Genomic DNA, 13,375 nt, shown 5'->3' with positions numbered 1-13,375 from the left:
TTAGTCATGGGCTTTATGGCAGAAATGATTGAAGGAGGATTTTGCATAGAGAAGGTAACTATGAAGAAATTTGAGTTTACAAAGGCTGTGAGAATTTACATTAGTTAGGTTAGTGCACATAGTCTGTACTTATGAATTTATTGTATTTTAAAAATACATTAAAAGAAAGTTAAAGTTGCAAAGTCAAACACTCAGAAGTTAGGAAATATCAGAGTTAAAGTTTCATGTGCAATCTTAGTTTTTCCCCCTTGTGCATATCCATTACGATACAGTCCTCAGTACATCATCACATACTATTTTTTCCCACAAGGCCTCTGCCTCTTTCAGTGCACAGGATGGAGATTGTACAAAGAATCATGTATAATAGTGAATGAGGCTATTTTCTGTAGAGCCTTGCCACACTTGTTGCAGAAGTTATCAAGCTTCAACCATTCAGGCTGAAATGCAAGGTTTTATAAAGGAAAGACCGATACCTGCAATAAGAATCTTATAACAGAACGCAGGGTAACATTAACTATAGGTATTGCTACTAGCTCTCCCTATTGTATATTGATACGCCAAAAGCTTCCAGATGACTTCCATCCATGTAATCAGTATTATACTTGTCCCTTACTTTCACGTTTGTTTGGTTTTTTGCATAGATATGGAAAGACTTACTGAGAGTTGAGATGGCACTTGAATTAAAAAGGCTCCCAAGTAAGCTTTTTAATCCTTGACAACTCTGCCCCATTAAAGTGTGTTTAATAATTTGGAAGTAGACTCAACACTAGTTGTTTTATTTTCTTCATGTGCTTATATGATCAGTCAGTTGTACCCTACAATGTATGTGATGTAAAGAGACAAGACCCTCAACTGCTATCTGTAGAAATTACATGGGGAAAGGTACAGTGTGTGTGTTAATGTTTCCTCATTAACTGAATAGCTGGCTGGAGTAAAATGTACCATGTAACATGGTGTTTTGTTCTTACAGAGGAGATAAAGCCAGATGTGTATTTTGAACAACTTATTTTATACTACAAAGAAATAAAACCATCATAGGGCAAATTATTTTAAATTCTGTAAGCCATGTAAGCCATTGGGGAAAAAAGTATCTGAGGAGAAAAGGAAAAAGTCTACTACAGTGATGTGTTGCACAATTATTGAAAAGGTTTTCCTATTCAATTCTAGGCAAGTTTTACATAGTGTTTCAAACACTAATCCTATGTTACTATCAACCATCTATTTACAAAAGCACATCACCAGTTGTAAATTTTTTGCTAAAGTGAACAAAAGTACAAAGTACAATGCTGATATGATTCCCAGTCTCAAAATCATTATCATTTATCCTATATATAAAACATTTTCAAAAACAAGACACTTTCAGAGAGCTAGGATAGCCCTATGATGCAAACTTGATTTTTGTAAAGTAGCCAGTTATCACTTTATGTTCATAATTATTAGTTTAACTTGAAGATTCATCTGTTCATACGAGCCATTCAGTTGCTATGAAGTTTCATAGCTCATTGCTGACAAACTATAGCCAATCTTTCATCAGCCAAAGTAGCCAGAAAAATTCTCCTAATAAGGGAGACAAATACGCCCACCAGTGGCTAAATGCTTGATTGAATTTTGCAAGGCAAGTCTTTATATAGGCGTTGGTTTTGCTGCATGAACGCATCCTGTGCAATCCCTGTAGCCAAGGCTTAAACTAGGGCCATGCTCTTAAAGGACACAGTTCTTATGATAACCCAAGGAAGTTCCTGCCCCCCAAAAATCCAAGCCAGTTCAAAATGTGCTAAGCTGCTTTCACTTGGCGGTTACTGTGCATATCTTACAGGACCTCTCTTTTTCAAGACACAAAACTAAATGCTGAGGCCTCAGCATATAGATCCATCACTCTAATCACAGAGTTGATTATCCACAAGGATAGTACAGTACTATACAGTAGTGGAGTCACCCCTGAAATTTAGATTCCTGCATGTTTCTTGTCAAGGTGTTCCAGGAAAGGCAAACACCTACATTTTCTTCTGCTGGACCATAGAAGTAAGATCTATAGCTTGGCTGTTTACCCACTACCAGAGTTTGGGCTTTTATTTTGTGATTTAACTAGCTAGAGAAGGTGGTTTCTACTGGATATTCCAGCAACCTGTAAAACTGGACTGCCTCTCCTCCTCTTAAAAAAAGGCCATTATAGACCTCTTAACCACTAAAACATGGCCTACCAGTCAAATAAAGAAGACTGCCCAAATCTACACCATAAGAAGTTTTCTGTTTTTAGAAATTTTGTGCTTTAGTTTCTCAAAACAGATTAGCAGCCCTGTTTGGAAAGTAAAAACAAATAAAACAATGTTGACACATTTCATTAGTATATGAAAAGTGGGCTAGCAAGCTGATGCAGAAATCCCCTGAGTTCACATACAAGACTGGAGATGTCTTTGTAACTAAGGTCTCAGGAACAGATAGACATAAAAGTACTCCATTAGATCACAGCAGCTACCAGGTTTAAAAAAACCACAACTATGTTGGCAACACCTTGAGGTAGACAGACAACCCTTAAACTGGCAAAAGTGAACCATTTATAATCCAAAAGCAGTAACTGGCTACTTTTACATAATCTAAGCATGAGGCCTCGCCAGTTCTTCAACAGAGTATTCTGGGTTTACATATTAACTTGCTTTGCTTTTACTATGGCTATCTGGATGATTTGTGAAAATTGCCCCTACATTTCAACTAAGTTATTCACACCTTCTTTGCAAGTCACTTGTGTCGGCTGGGCATAAGTTTTAGAGCTGGGCCTGCCCAGTTCCTCACGGAAAACCTCTCTCTGAAAGATTTACCATTCACATTAAATACTTAGAAGCATCTTCCTGTAAAAGTCTACTTGTCTTCCAAACAGCATCCAAAGTAGTAGCAATTAGATCTCAGGTGTGAAAGTATCTCATTGTATGTTACTAGACAAATGGCACAGCAGACTACCCTTTCCTTCACCGGAGAAAAAGCAGTAGCCACGGCAGGTTTTGGTCAGAACGCTTCAGTTTCACATCTCCCGATTAGTATTTGTTGATGCCAAAGATTCTCACACCATGAAGTTGTGGCAACTTGGGGATAAGCACACTCAAGAGAGAAGCTGTGTTTAGGATGAAGTGTGCTGGATCATACTTGGTATAGAAGCTTGCCAGGAAATACCTGCAGAAACAAAGGGAGTAAAGAGAGCTGACAAATCTTGTTTTTTGTTAAATGAAGAGAATTTTTAAAAATTGTAAAGTCATCAAGAGACTAAGAAAGGATTCGGGGAGTGGGGTAAGGACAGATCAGAAACATTTCTCCTGCTTTAAGATGCTTTTATACTTTCAGCAAATTATGGCCCCAGTATCTTTCTCCCACAACCCTTAGGGTCAGGGTTTTGAAAAGCAAAAGCTAGATTTTCCCTCCCCCACCCTTTCAACCTGAGGTCCTTAAACTCAAAAGTTACAAGGCCAGCTGAGAACTCAGGTTTTAAATGGCACAAGGTGTTATTAGTTTTATATTTTAACCTAAATCAATTTCTCATAAATATTAATTAAACTCAGTGACAAGGCATTTGAAGTCCTCTAAAGCAAAGAGGTTGAGTATAGCTGTGATCAGTCAGCAAAGTATTAAAAAAAGCCTGCAACCCTTTTGATGTTTCCATTGCAAGTTTGCTATTGTAATTTAGCTAGTTGACAACCAGTTCAACTGGAAAAGTTAGAGAGCATGCCATAGATTCCAGTTTTTTGCCAGCTATCTCACACTTTTATTGAACCTGTATTCTCACCCCTTTTTCTGCTGTTACAGTATACTTCTTTGCTAAAAAGAGCCACAAAACAAAGTGATATTGTGAATTTTTTTGGGGGGGGGATGTGGGGGGGCTATTCTTTGCCTAAAATGGTGTAATGGAATGTTTTTAAATATTGTGCAAGCCAGGGCTTGAAAAATGCTCTTGCATTCTTGCCATGTCTTGCAAGTGGTAGGCTTTCCCTGAAAAAAATGGAGAAGATGATGACATCTGTTTCTTTGTAGTAGTGTTAAAAATTTAAGAGGTTTCTTGCCCAGATGATTTTGAAATAGCCTTCTAAATATGAACCAATTTAGAGTTCTCCTTCCAAGTCTGCAGGCAGCTCAGTGCTGCTGCTGCTAACACCTTTTACAAGCTGTAGAAGAGGACAACTATAGCAAGACTCGGAGATGTTTAATTGCTGCAATTTAGCATCCTGAGGATAGAATCAGGTCAATTTCATTCAGCTGATGCTTAGAAAGTCTATGAACAACAAGAGGCAGGTATTGAACTAATCTGAGGTTGGGAGGAGGGGCAGAAAAAATGAGTCTCTGGGATGGGGCAGATTGGCACAGACCTCGTTCCCCTAGAAGGCTAGGGAGGAAAAGGGCAGCGTGCATCCTATCCCCCAGGAGGCTCTGAGGTGGAGAACAGCAAGAAAGACCTTTTCCCCAAGAGCCAGAAAAACAAAACTTGAGGCTTCCTTCTATCAAAAACAACTAGCCATCTTCCATATAAGCCTCTGGAGGCCCTGGGCAGCTGGGAATCCTGGCATGCTCCTTGCTTCTCAGCAGCTGGAGACAAGGATAGGTCTCTCATCAGCACACTGTCCTTGGACCTTGCTGGTGGCTACATATCACTAAATCTGGCTGCTTACTAGTAGATTCAGTCCTTGGGCTACTAGGTGTCTGATTAGTTTTTCAAATGCGGAGTAGGACACGATCCTGCAAGTGCGGCTTAGCACTTTGTAGGATTGGTCCCTTAGTACTTAATTGACTTTCCTTCTATTTGCATATTTGTTGCCGTTACAATTCCGTCAACACTGGTTGGGGTGTCTGAAGTTGCTAATCAACTATATTTACACTATTACATAACTTGTGTAAATAGAAACAGTCTTACTAGCAGAATGCAAAACTGACATGAAGTGCTATGGATCTGACTCATGAAGAAGTATGGCAAAGTTCATAGAAAATGTGAGATAGGCACTTTTGATGCTTACAAAAGATAAAATCACAAATGCTAAGACTTGAGTTACTGTTTTCAGCATGCACATGGTACTTTATAAGGAAAATGTACTGTTAAGCTTCATAAAGAGCCCAATTCTACAGACCCTTTTGCTTTTTAAAATTTGCTAAATTGGGCCTCTATTTCAATAATGGGGTTCAAAACTGCATGGAAAAGAATGACTAAACTAATTTAATCTCCAAACACATGCTCTCTAAATCTATCAAATAGAAACAAAAATAAGTTAGGAAAAAGATTTAACAGATGTAAACTCTCACTAATTGATTAATTGAAGATTTTTATTCCAAATATATATATTCTATTAAAATTCAAGTACACACAAACACAAGATAGAATCATTCTAACAGTTCAGAACTCACAGAATTATTGGAGAGATTGTGAAGAATTTTCGTGAGGATGTAAATTGTACTCCATAGTCCAGTTGCTCCCAGTGTGTTAGCAGCCTGGCTTTCCCTTGGTCAGGTGTTTCAAAAGGAGTTCCCTTTACTGCATGTAAGAATACATACATTCCCTGGGGAAAGAAATTTTTGTAAAAAGTGGCATTTATTATTATTATTAATGTTTTGCATTACTGTAGCCTCTTCAGGGCCCCATCGGAGATCAGAGCTATATTGTGCTAGGCACAGGTATAGGCACATAGTAAGAGAGTTCGTGCCATGAAGAGTTTGCAACCTGGACAGACAAAGCATAGAAACAGGGAGAAGGGGACATGAGGGCTGAAGGAGAAAGATACACAAAGAACTGAAGTGACTTGCTCAAGGTCGGCAGGTCAATTGCAAAGCCAAGATTAGAACCAAAGATTCCTGGTTCCCAGTCTCATGCCCACTAGATCAGTGCATCTCAAAGTCGGGCCGCCACTTGTGCAGGGAAAGCCCCTGGCAGTCCAGGCCAGTTTTCTTTACCTGCCGTGTCAGCAGGTTCGGCCGATCGCGGCTCCCACTGGGCGCGGATCGCCGCTCCAGGCCAATGGGGGCTGCGGGAAGCGGCATGGGCCGAGGGATGTGCTGGCTGCCCTTCCTGCATCCCCCATTGGCTTGGAGAGGTGAACCGTGGCCAGTGGGAGCCGAGATCGACCAAACCTGCTGATGCGGCAGGTAAACAAAGCAGCCCGGACCGCCAGGGGCTTTCCCTGCACAAGTGGCGGACCGGCTTTGAGAAGCACCGCACTAGATTACACAGCAAAGATTATATGATGGAACAGACTATAAATAAGAGCTCTAACAAGTTCAGGGCTACTAATCAGTAGTCATAAAACACAATATTAAAGTCAGTAGTGAAGAAGAGAATGTGATGAAGCCCCGTTGGTAACTTTTACCCTACTCTAGGGATCCGCAACCTTTGGCACGCGGCCCGCCAGGGTAAGCCCCCTGCCCAGCTGGAACGGCTTGTTTATCTGCTGCGTCCGCAGGTTCGGCCAATCGCGGTTCCCACTGGCTGTGGTTCGCCATTCCAGGCCAATGGGGGCTGTAGGAAGCAGCGGCCCGCACATCCCTCGGCCCATGCCTCTTCCCGCAGCCCCCATTGGCCTGGAACGGCAAACCATGGCCAGTGGGAGCAGATGCGGCAGATAAATAAACTGGCCTGGCCCACCACGGGGCTTACCCTGGCGGGCCGCGTACCAAAGGTTGCCGATCCTGGTCAAGTTAGTAAAATGAGCCCTTGAATAGAACTATGCTCACACTGCATTTTTAGGACAGCACCCTTTCTTAAGATAGCAATCTTTACATGATCTGCCACTATCTAGGGAAAAGTCTTAGGCTATGTCTACGCTACAGCTTATGTTGGCATAACTTATGTCCTTCAAGGGTGTGAATAAATCACCCCCCGAGCGACGTAAGTTACACTGACTCCTGCTGACACAGCTACCATTCCTCACTAAGGTGGTTTTATTATGCCAACAGGAGCACTGTATGTGTAGACATGCCCTTATTGTTGATACTGGGTTGTTGCTGGTCTCAGGATACTAGATAATTAATCTCAATTATGGCACAAGCTGATGGACTGTGGCCCCTGGTTCTCTAACCTTGACATAACATTTATACTCACATCTACAAATTTTAAATGAGCACTGCAAAATGATGGCATCCTAAAACAGAAAAGTTTTGCTAGTTTGAGCAAAAAGAAAAGGCATTTTTTTCAGGTCAGATTGGCAGTGACTTTGGGTTTTTTTGCCTTCCCTGTAGCATGTGGGTGTGAGTTAGTTGCCCAGATTGTCTGGGTATATCTCACTTAATAATTTCCCTACTATTGTGGGGGCCTTGAGCACTGGTGCACCTCGGTCCTTCCAACTCTCTGCCTGTGGCACATAATAGTCTAGTCTCCTCTGGGCTGTCATACTTCAGTCTAATTTTGGTTGTTGGGTTTAGTGCACAGATGCTGGATGGTGTTGGTGGTCTGTGATATATAGGAGGTCAGACTCGGGACCACTAGATCATCTTCCAGTTTTAAATTCTATGACTCTACGAGAATTATTTTTCAAGGCTCTGCGTGGGCACACACTTATGCACATGAGTAATTTTATACAAATCAGTAGTACCACTGAATAACTGCTTACGTGTTTTCAGGATCTGGGTCAAATATTTTAATTATAATCCTGAACGAAAGTCCACTGAAGTCAGTTATCATTCTGTTGCCTTCAGTGAGGGTTGGATCAGGCCGTGCGTGAAGATAGGAGTTTCTTTTTAAATTATGCAGAGCTAATATAATCCCTTCTTCCAAAGTGTAAACAAGAAGCATAAAGCCCATCAAAGTATTGTGTAAAATGCTGTATTTTTTTTTTTCCGTTGCCTCAGAGTTCTTCAACTAGATTAATAGCTAATACCAGGGGGTTACACACACGATACGTTCTCCTCAATGTGTGCTACTCTCACTAATATTTAAGACTTATCTACTTACAAATAGAACAGAGTGCATAGCTATTATCATAAATGCCAATTGGCTTGCTTTGTAACATTCTGGTTTAGTTTTCTAAACGCTTTTAAAAACATTTTAAACTGTTTCCCCGATTCAAAGGCTTTTGGTTGAACACTAAAATCAATAATCCCATCATTTACCTTCTCTGTTTTTTTGCCCTTTTTACAAACAGTAACCTATTGTTCCTTCCCCTGTAAATGCCTAACACTCTGGATTGTGAGTAAGCTCACTGCAGAAGATAAGAGAGTTTGTTTGGCCACTTAGGATTTCATTGTCTACACAACCTAGAGTCGATTGTATCTTTCTCCTCTTCTACATCACACAAACATATATACACCTCTACCTTGATATAACGCTGTCCTCGGGAGCCAAGAAATCTTACCGCATTATAGGTGAAACCGCATTATATCGAACTTGCTTTGATCCACCGGAGTGCGCAGCCCCCCCCCCACCCCCCGAGCACTGCTTTACCGCATTATATCCGAATTCGTGTTATATCGGGTCGCGTTATATCGGGGTAGAGGTGTACGTACGTACATAAATGCCAATTAATTTCTTAATGTATGTTATAAGACAGAGTTCTGTACTCACCAGATTGTGAATCACATTTGTTAAGGTCCATGCAACAGGAACACTGAAGAAGGGAATGCTGAGCAAAACAATATGAAGCATACCAACTCCAAGTGCATATGTCAGCCACATTCCACGACTGTTCATCACCCTGGTGTTTGGATTTACCTCACTATGGGCAACTCCTACGTTCATTTTGTTCTATAAAAATAAAACTGTATGAAGACTAATATATGAATCCTGTGATATCAGAGATATTCAGTATATCCCACATCTAATTTTAAGACCAGGAGAGAGACTATCCTTATAAATAATATATAATGGGGTAACATTGCTAGGAAGAGCATGTGTATTGGGGTAGAACACAGGACTTTGAAGTCAAGAGTTCTGTCTTCTGACATTGACTCATAGTTTGATCTTGAATATCTATACAACAATATTTGAGGACTGCCATTCTGAAGCCTAGAATGTCCAAAGTGTCAGTATGTAGTGATAGAAACAGTTACAACCGTGGTTGAAGTTCATAATATTCCCAGGTTGAGTCATCGCTGGGATTCATGGTCTGTTACTGTCCAATTCTTAAGTTCTCACCCATTTTAACTTTACGAATTACACCTATGTGGTGTACAGCTACAGTATGACTTGTATGTATGTTATGCCAAGTGCCTAGAGACCATTGTTACATCATAGGTAATTCAACCAGTCACCACCCTTACTGTACAGAAAATGTGCATGTGACAATTTCATTAGGTTGTATGAGGGAGACTGCACGCATGGTGGAATATTTGTACCAACTGCAACACCTGTGCGTCCAACTGCCACCCACACAAATCAACACATATCTTCCAGCACCAACACAAACACAATCACCCGACACATGCAGCACAAACCCCTCATTCTCCACCCGCACAAATCCATACAACTCTCCCAGTGCAACATAACCCACACACAAATTCAACACAATCATCCACACCACACCCCCAAACATCACTCTGAAGACTACAATGCCAGTTCAATCAGTGTGAAGTGATGGAAATAGTCTAAACAAAAAGACCTCTCAGCCACGTTTGTAGCTATCACCAGGTTCAATTACCACCGGGATTTGCAATTTGTTACTTAAAAAAACAAAACAAAAAAACACCCAACCATGACTTCATGATTCAGATACTAGAATAACTCAAGCATTCTGTACCTCAGTTTTCCTAACTGACAGGGTTTTGTTTGGCTTAATGTTTGTAAAGTGATTTGAGATCTCTAAGTGAAAAGTCCTTCACAATAATTTTAATATTTAAGTTTTAATTACTTGCCTGTGAGGCACCTGAGGTGGAGCAGATAGTATTTACTGGAGAAGTCCCTACCCTCCTCTGCCCAACACCATTGGTCCTGGGTACTAAAATGACATCTTCCATTTTTAGCCACCACTTGTTAAAAAAAATGCTTCCCGGTTCATGCTGTCATGGCCTGTAAGGCTAGAACTACTTCTATTAATTTCCTAGAAAAATTTATTTCTTTCCGCCTAAAAGAAGCCAACCAAAGTTATCAGCCTAGCAAGATTAGATAGATAGATAGATCGATCTTGCAAACCACAGATTCATCTGGGATGATGCTGTTTGCAGTGAGTTCTTACACAAACCTATTTCCAAATCTGCACGTGCAAATGATGAATTATAACGCTCAAATCAGAAACACTCTCTGCCTACAAATGTGGTAGTGGTCCCCACCATCAACACCACAGTTTAAAAGGAGAATCTAGATTGTTCTAGTACTGTATATAAATTGTAGAAATCACCCAGGTCTTTGCCTCTGCAATGTCTTCTTATTTAATCGGCTTGATAAGAGACTCTCTCTCTCACCCACAAAGATGAGTTCTGGTATACCACATTCTGGTATACCTCCTGGTTCTGGCCAGAATACAAGCCATATTTTGGCACATTGAAACTTTTTAAGAGGAATGAAACACAATGGATGAACTATTCTTTATAAACTATTAATTGATATAAAATTATATAACTTTTCATCTCAATGCACTTTAAAGTTCTACATGCCGCACCACAGAAAGGCAGCCACCTCTAGAGTGGAAGGCAGCAGCCAAATGGCATTCAGCACATTTCAGAAAAAGGTGTATGAGATGCACATATGAGAGGTGACCATCGTTGGGGAACTGAGGGGAAAGAGGACATATTAGGCAGTGAGAATAGTGCAATCCGTACTCTTATGAAAAGCCTCATATATTTTTCATTGTCAATGCAAGCTGGTGAGAGCTCAGTTCTAAGATGTCAGATGAAAGACACATACAGTAAACTCGAATTCCATGCAGTTTACTGTCTCAGAATGAAAAAGGAATTAGTTGGTCCTCTGATTTCAGGGATTCTAGGTGCCATCCCCTCAGTCTGACAAGTAGGACTATAGTTCCTTTTCTTTTACAGATGGCCCCTGACCAAGAGACCTCCTAGTCAAACTCCAATTGTTAGTTCTATTTTCAGTGTATATTTAAGATAAATTGTGTTTCTAGTCCACAAGCTGATGCTGCCTCTCCCATGTTGGGTGCTGAGGCTGGGCAGGGATAAATGGGGCAGAAGTGATTTAGTGCTACTGACTTTTTTTTTTTTTTTAACCCCGTTTGGTACCATGCTGCAGTAAGGGCTTTTCCAAGCTAGCTAGAGCCTGAGGGTACATCTACACTACAGGGGGGAGTCGATTTAAGATACGCAAATTCAGCTACGTGAATAGCGTAGCTGAATTCGACGTATCGCAGCCGACTTACCCCGCTGTGAGGACGGCGGAAAAATCGACTTCTGCGGCTTTCTGTCGGCGGCGCTTACTCCCACCTCCGCTGGTGGAGTAAGAGCGCCGATTTGGGGATCGATTGTCGCGTCAATCGATCCCCGAGAGGTCGATTTCTACCCGCCGATTCAGGCGGGTAATGTAGACCTAGCCTTAGAGAACAGTACAGCACAACTGTAAAACAGAAACTTCACATTAAGATCTGATTAATGAAAAACCAGTTACAGAATGTTTAAAAGCAAAACAATTCCCACCCCCCTTAAGAAAGGGATAGATAATAAGACAGAAAATATCATATTGCCTCTATATAAATCCATGGTATGCCCACATCTTGAATACTGCGTGCAGATGGTCACCCCATCTCAAAAAAGATATATGGGACTTGGAAACGGTTCAGAAAAGGGCAACAAAAATTATTAGGGTGTGGAACAGCTGCCATATGAGGAGAGATTAATAAAACTGGGACTTTTCAGCTTGGAAAAGGGACAACTAAGGGGGGATATGATAGAGGTCTATAAAATCATGACTGGTGTGGAGAAAGTAAATAAGGAAGTTTTATTTACTTCTTCTCATAACACAAGAACTAGAGGTCACCAAATGAAATTAATAGGCAGCAGGCTTAAAACAAATGAAAGGACATATTTTTTTCACACAACACACAGTCAACCTGTGGAACTCCTTGCCAGAGGATGTTGCGAAGGCCAAGACTATAACAGGCTTCAAAAAAGAACTAGATAAATTCATGGAGGATAGGTCCATCAATGGTATTAGCGAGGATGGGCAGGGATGGTGTCCCTAGCCTCTGTTTGCCAAAAGCTGGGAATGGGTGACAAGGGATGCATCACTTGATGATAACCTGTTCTGTTCATTCCCTCTAGGGCACCTGGCATTGGCCACTGTCAGAAGACAGGATACTGGGCTAGATGGCCGTTCTTATGTTCTCTTCACATATGCTTCACATATAGTGGCCACTGCTACAGTTAATCTGTTTGAAAAGCCATTTATCAAGTTAAGTGTTGCGCTATTGTTTTTGCCCCTTCTAGCTTCATCGTCACACACAATTTACCAAAGAGAGATCGGATTCTGATGTCACACCTGCCTGAATCCAGAGCAAACCCAGTGAAGCCAATGGAATTAATTCCAGATACAGTCTTCAGGGTAACAGAGATTAGAATCTGGCCCACGGAATTTTAAAACGTTTCAGAAAACAGTGAGTGTCCCCTGACCTGTAAAATGCTTTAGTTCTTGACTACGTGAATACAGAGTTTTTAAGGCAGGCTCCAATCGTTGAAAGGAGGGATATCTATCCTTCCATCATATGTTAGCAATGAGTTCCCTGTTAAAACAAGAGGCCAGCTATTCTATAGCCCAACTGAGAGGCAGATACGGGTACAACCTTTTAACCCCTCCCCACTCCCCAAAAATGTATCATGCATCGTCGCTATTTTGCTGATTGCGGCATGGGAGATTACACACACTCTCTACAAAGCAGCTTCACTCACAGACAACAGCCACTCTAGATCCTGACTCTAGCTACCTGTATTCAGTGTGAATCTGAAAACTTCACCTTCGTTTCGTTTTCTGGTCCACCGTGGCCAATCTGACCTACAATCAGGGCAAAGGCACACCTCAAAGCCCGCAAGCAAGCTAGATCCATTTGCTGCAGGGCAGAGATTTTGCCGCAGGGCATAAATCCCATGCACTGAAAGGTAGGAGCCTTTATAGAAAAACAGGGGTAGGCCCCTATCCAAGCCCCAGTGCAAGAGATTGTGTGTGTGCAGGGGCCTGCTGCTGCTTTGTTACCGGCGGTGCAGCTCTCTTTGTGGGGCCCTTTGGATCTAGGTTGTACACAAATCACCTCGCACAACTACGGCAGCCCCCTTTCCCCTGGGCACAACCCTCCTCCCCGCTGCTCCGGCCGATCCACAGCAAGGGGGGACCTACCGCCTGGGCTCGCCTCCCCTCCGCGGCGCCGAACCGATCGCCCCGCTGCCGAGCTCGCCTCTTCCAACAGCTCTCCGGCGGGTTGCCCGCTGCGGAGCGCGGCGCTGCTGCCGTACACGCCAGCCGCCCAGTGGTGCAAGCTGGGGG

The 13,375-nt window shown here is 41.9% G+C and overlaps 1 protein-coding gene across 3 annotated transcripts; it reads right to left on the bottom strand.

Annotated features, from left to right (window-relative positions):
• Nucleotides 1–124: 124 nt before the first annotated feature.
• On the bottom strand, nt 125–13,348 carry ORMDL1 (ORMDL sphingolipid biosynthesis regulator 1). Of its 3 annotated transcripts, XM_054043717.1 has the most exons (5): nt 13,229–13,348; nt 11,265–11,458; nt 8,522–8,701; nt 5,377–5,528; nt 125–3,165 (listed from the first exon to the last, which is right to left on the bottom strand). In XM_054043717.1, the coding sequence occupies exons 3-5, from the start codon at nt 8,693–8,695 to the stop codon at nt 3,030–3,032; spliced, it is 462 nt and encodes a 153-aa protein (XP_053899692.1). In that variant the 5' UTR covers nt 8,696–8,701; nt 11,265–11,458; nt 13,229–13,348; the 3' UTR covers nt 125–3,029. The 3 variants fall into 3 exon arrangements, with proteins under 3 accessions (XP_053899692.1, XP_053899693.1, XP_053899691.1); XM_054043718.1 differs by lacking the exon at nt 11,265–11,458 and having other exon boundaries at nt 8,522–8,715; XM_054043716.1 differs by lacking the exon at nt 11,265–11,458.
• Nucleotides 13,349–13,375: the final 27 nt, after the last annotated feature.

The sequence above is a fragment of the Malaclemys terrapin genome, chromosome 11 (genome assembly GCF_027887155.1).
Source record: "Malaclemys terrapin pileata isolate rMalTer1 chromosome 11, rMalTer1.hap1, whole genome shotgun sequence".
Classification (NCBI taxonomy): domain Eukaryota; kingdom Metazoa; phylum Chordata; order Testudines; family Emydidae; genus Malaclemys; species Malaclemys terrapin.
This window is presented reverse-complemented; position numbering and strand designations above follow the sequence as displayed.

Bases quoted from the DNA above. Each gene is read 5' to 3' on its own strand.
- ORMDL1 (XM_054043717.1), bottom strand. From the start codon at position 8,695: ATGAACGTAGGAGTTGCCCATAGTGAGGTAAATCCAAACACCAGGGTG. The intron at 5,529-8,521 runs GTGAGTACAGAA...TTCTTTCCCCAG, and splicing joins CAAATGTGATTCACAATCTG to GGAATGTATGTATTCTTACA. The intron at 3,166-5,376 runs GTGAGTTCTGAA...TTGTTTCTGCAG, and splicing joins ACAATCTCTCCAATAATTCT to GTATTTCCTGGCAAGCTTCT.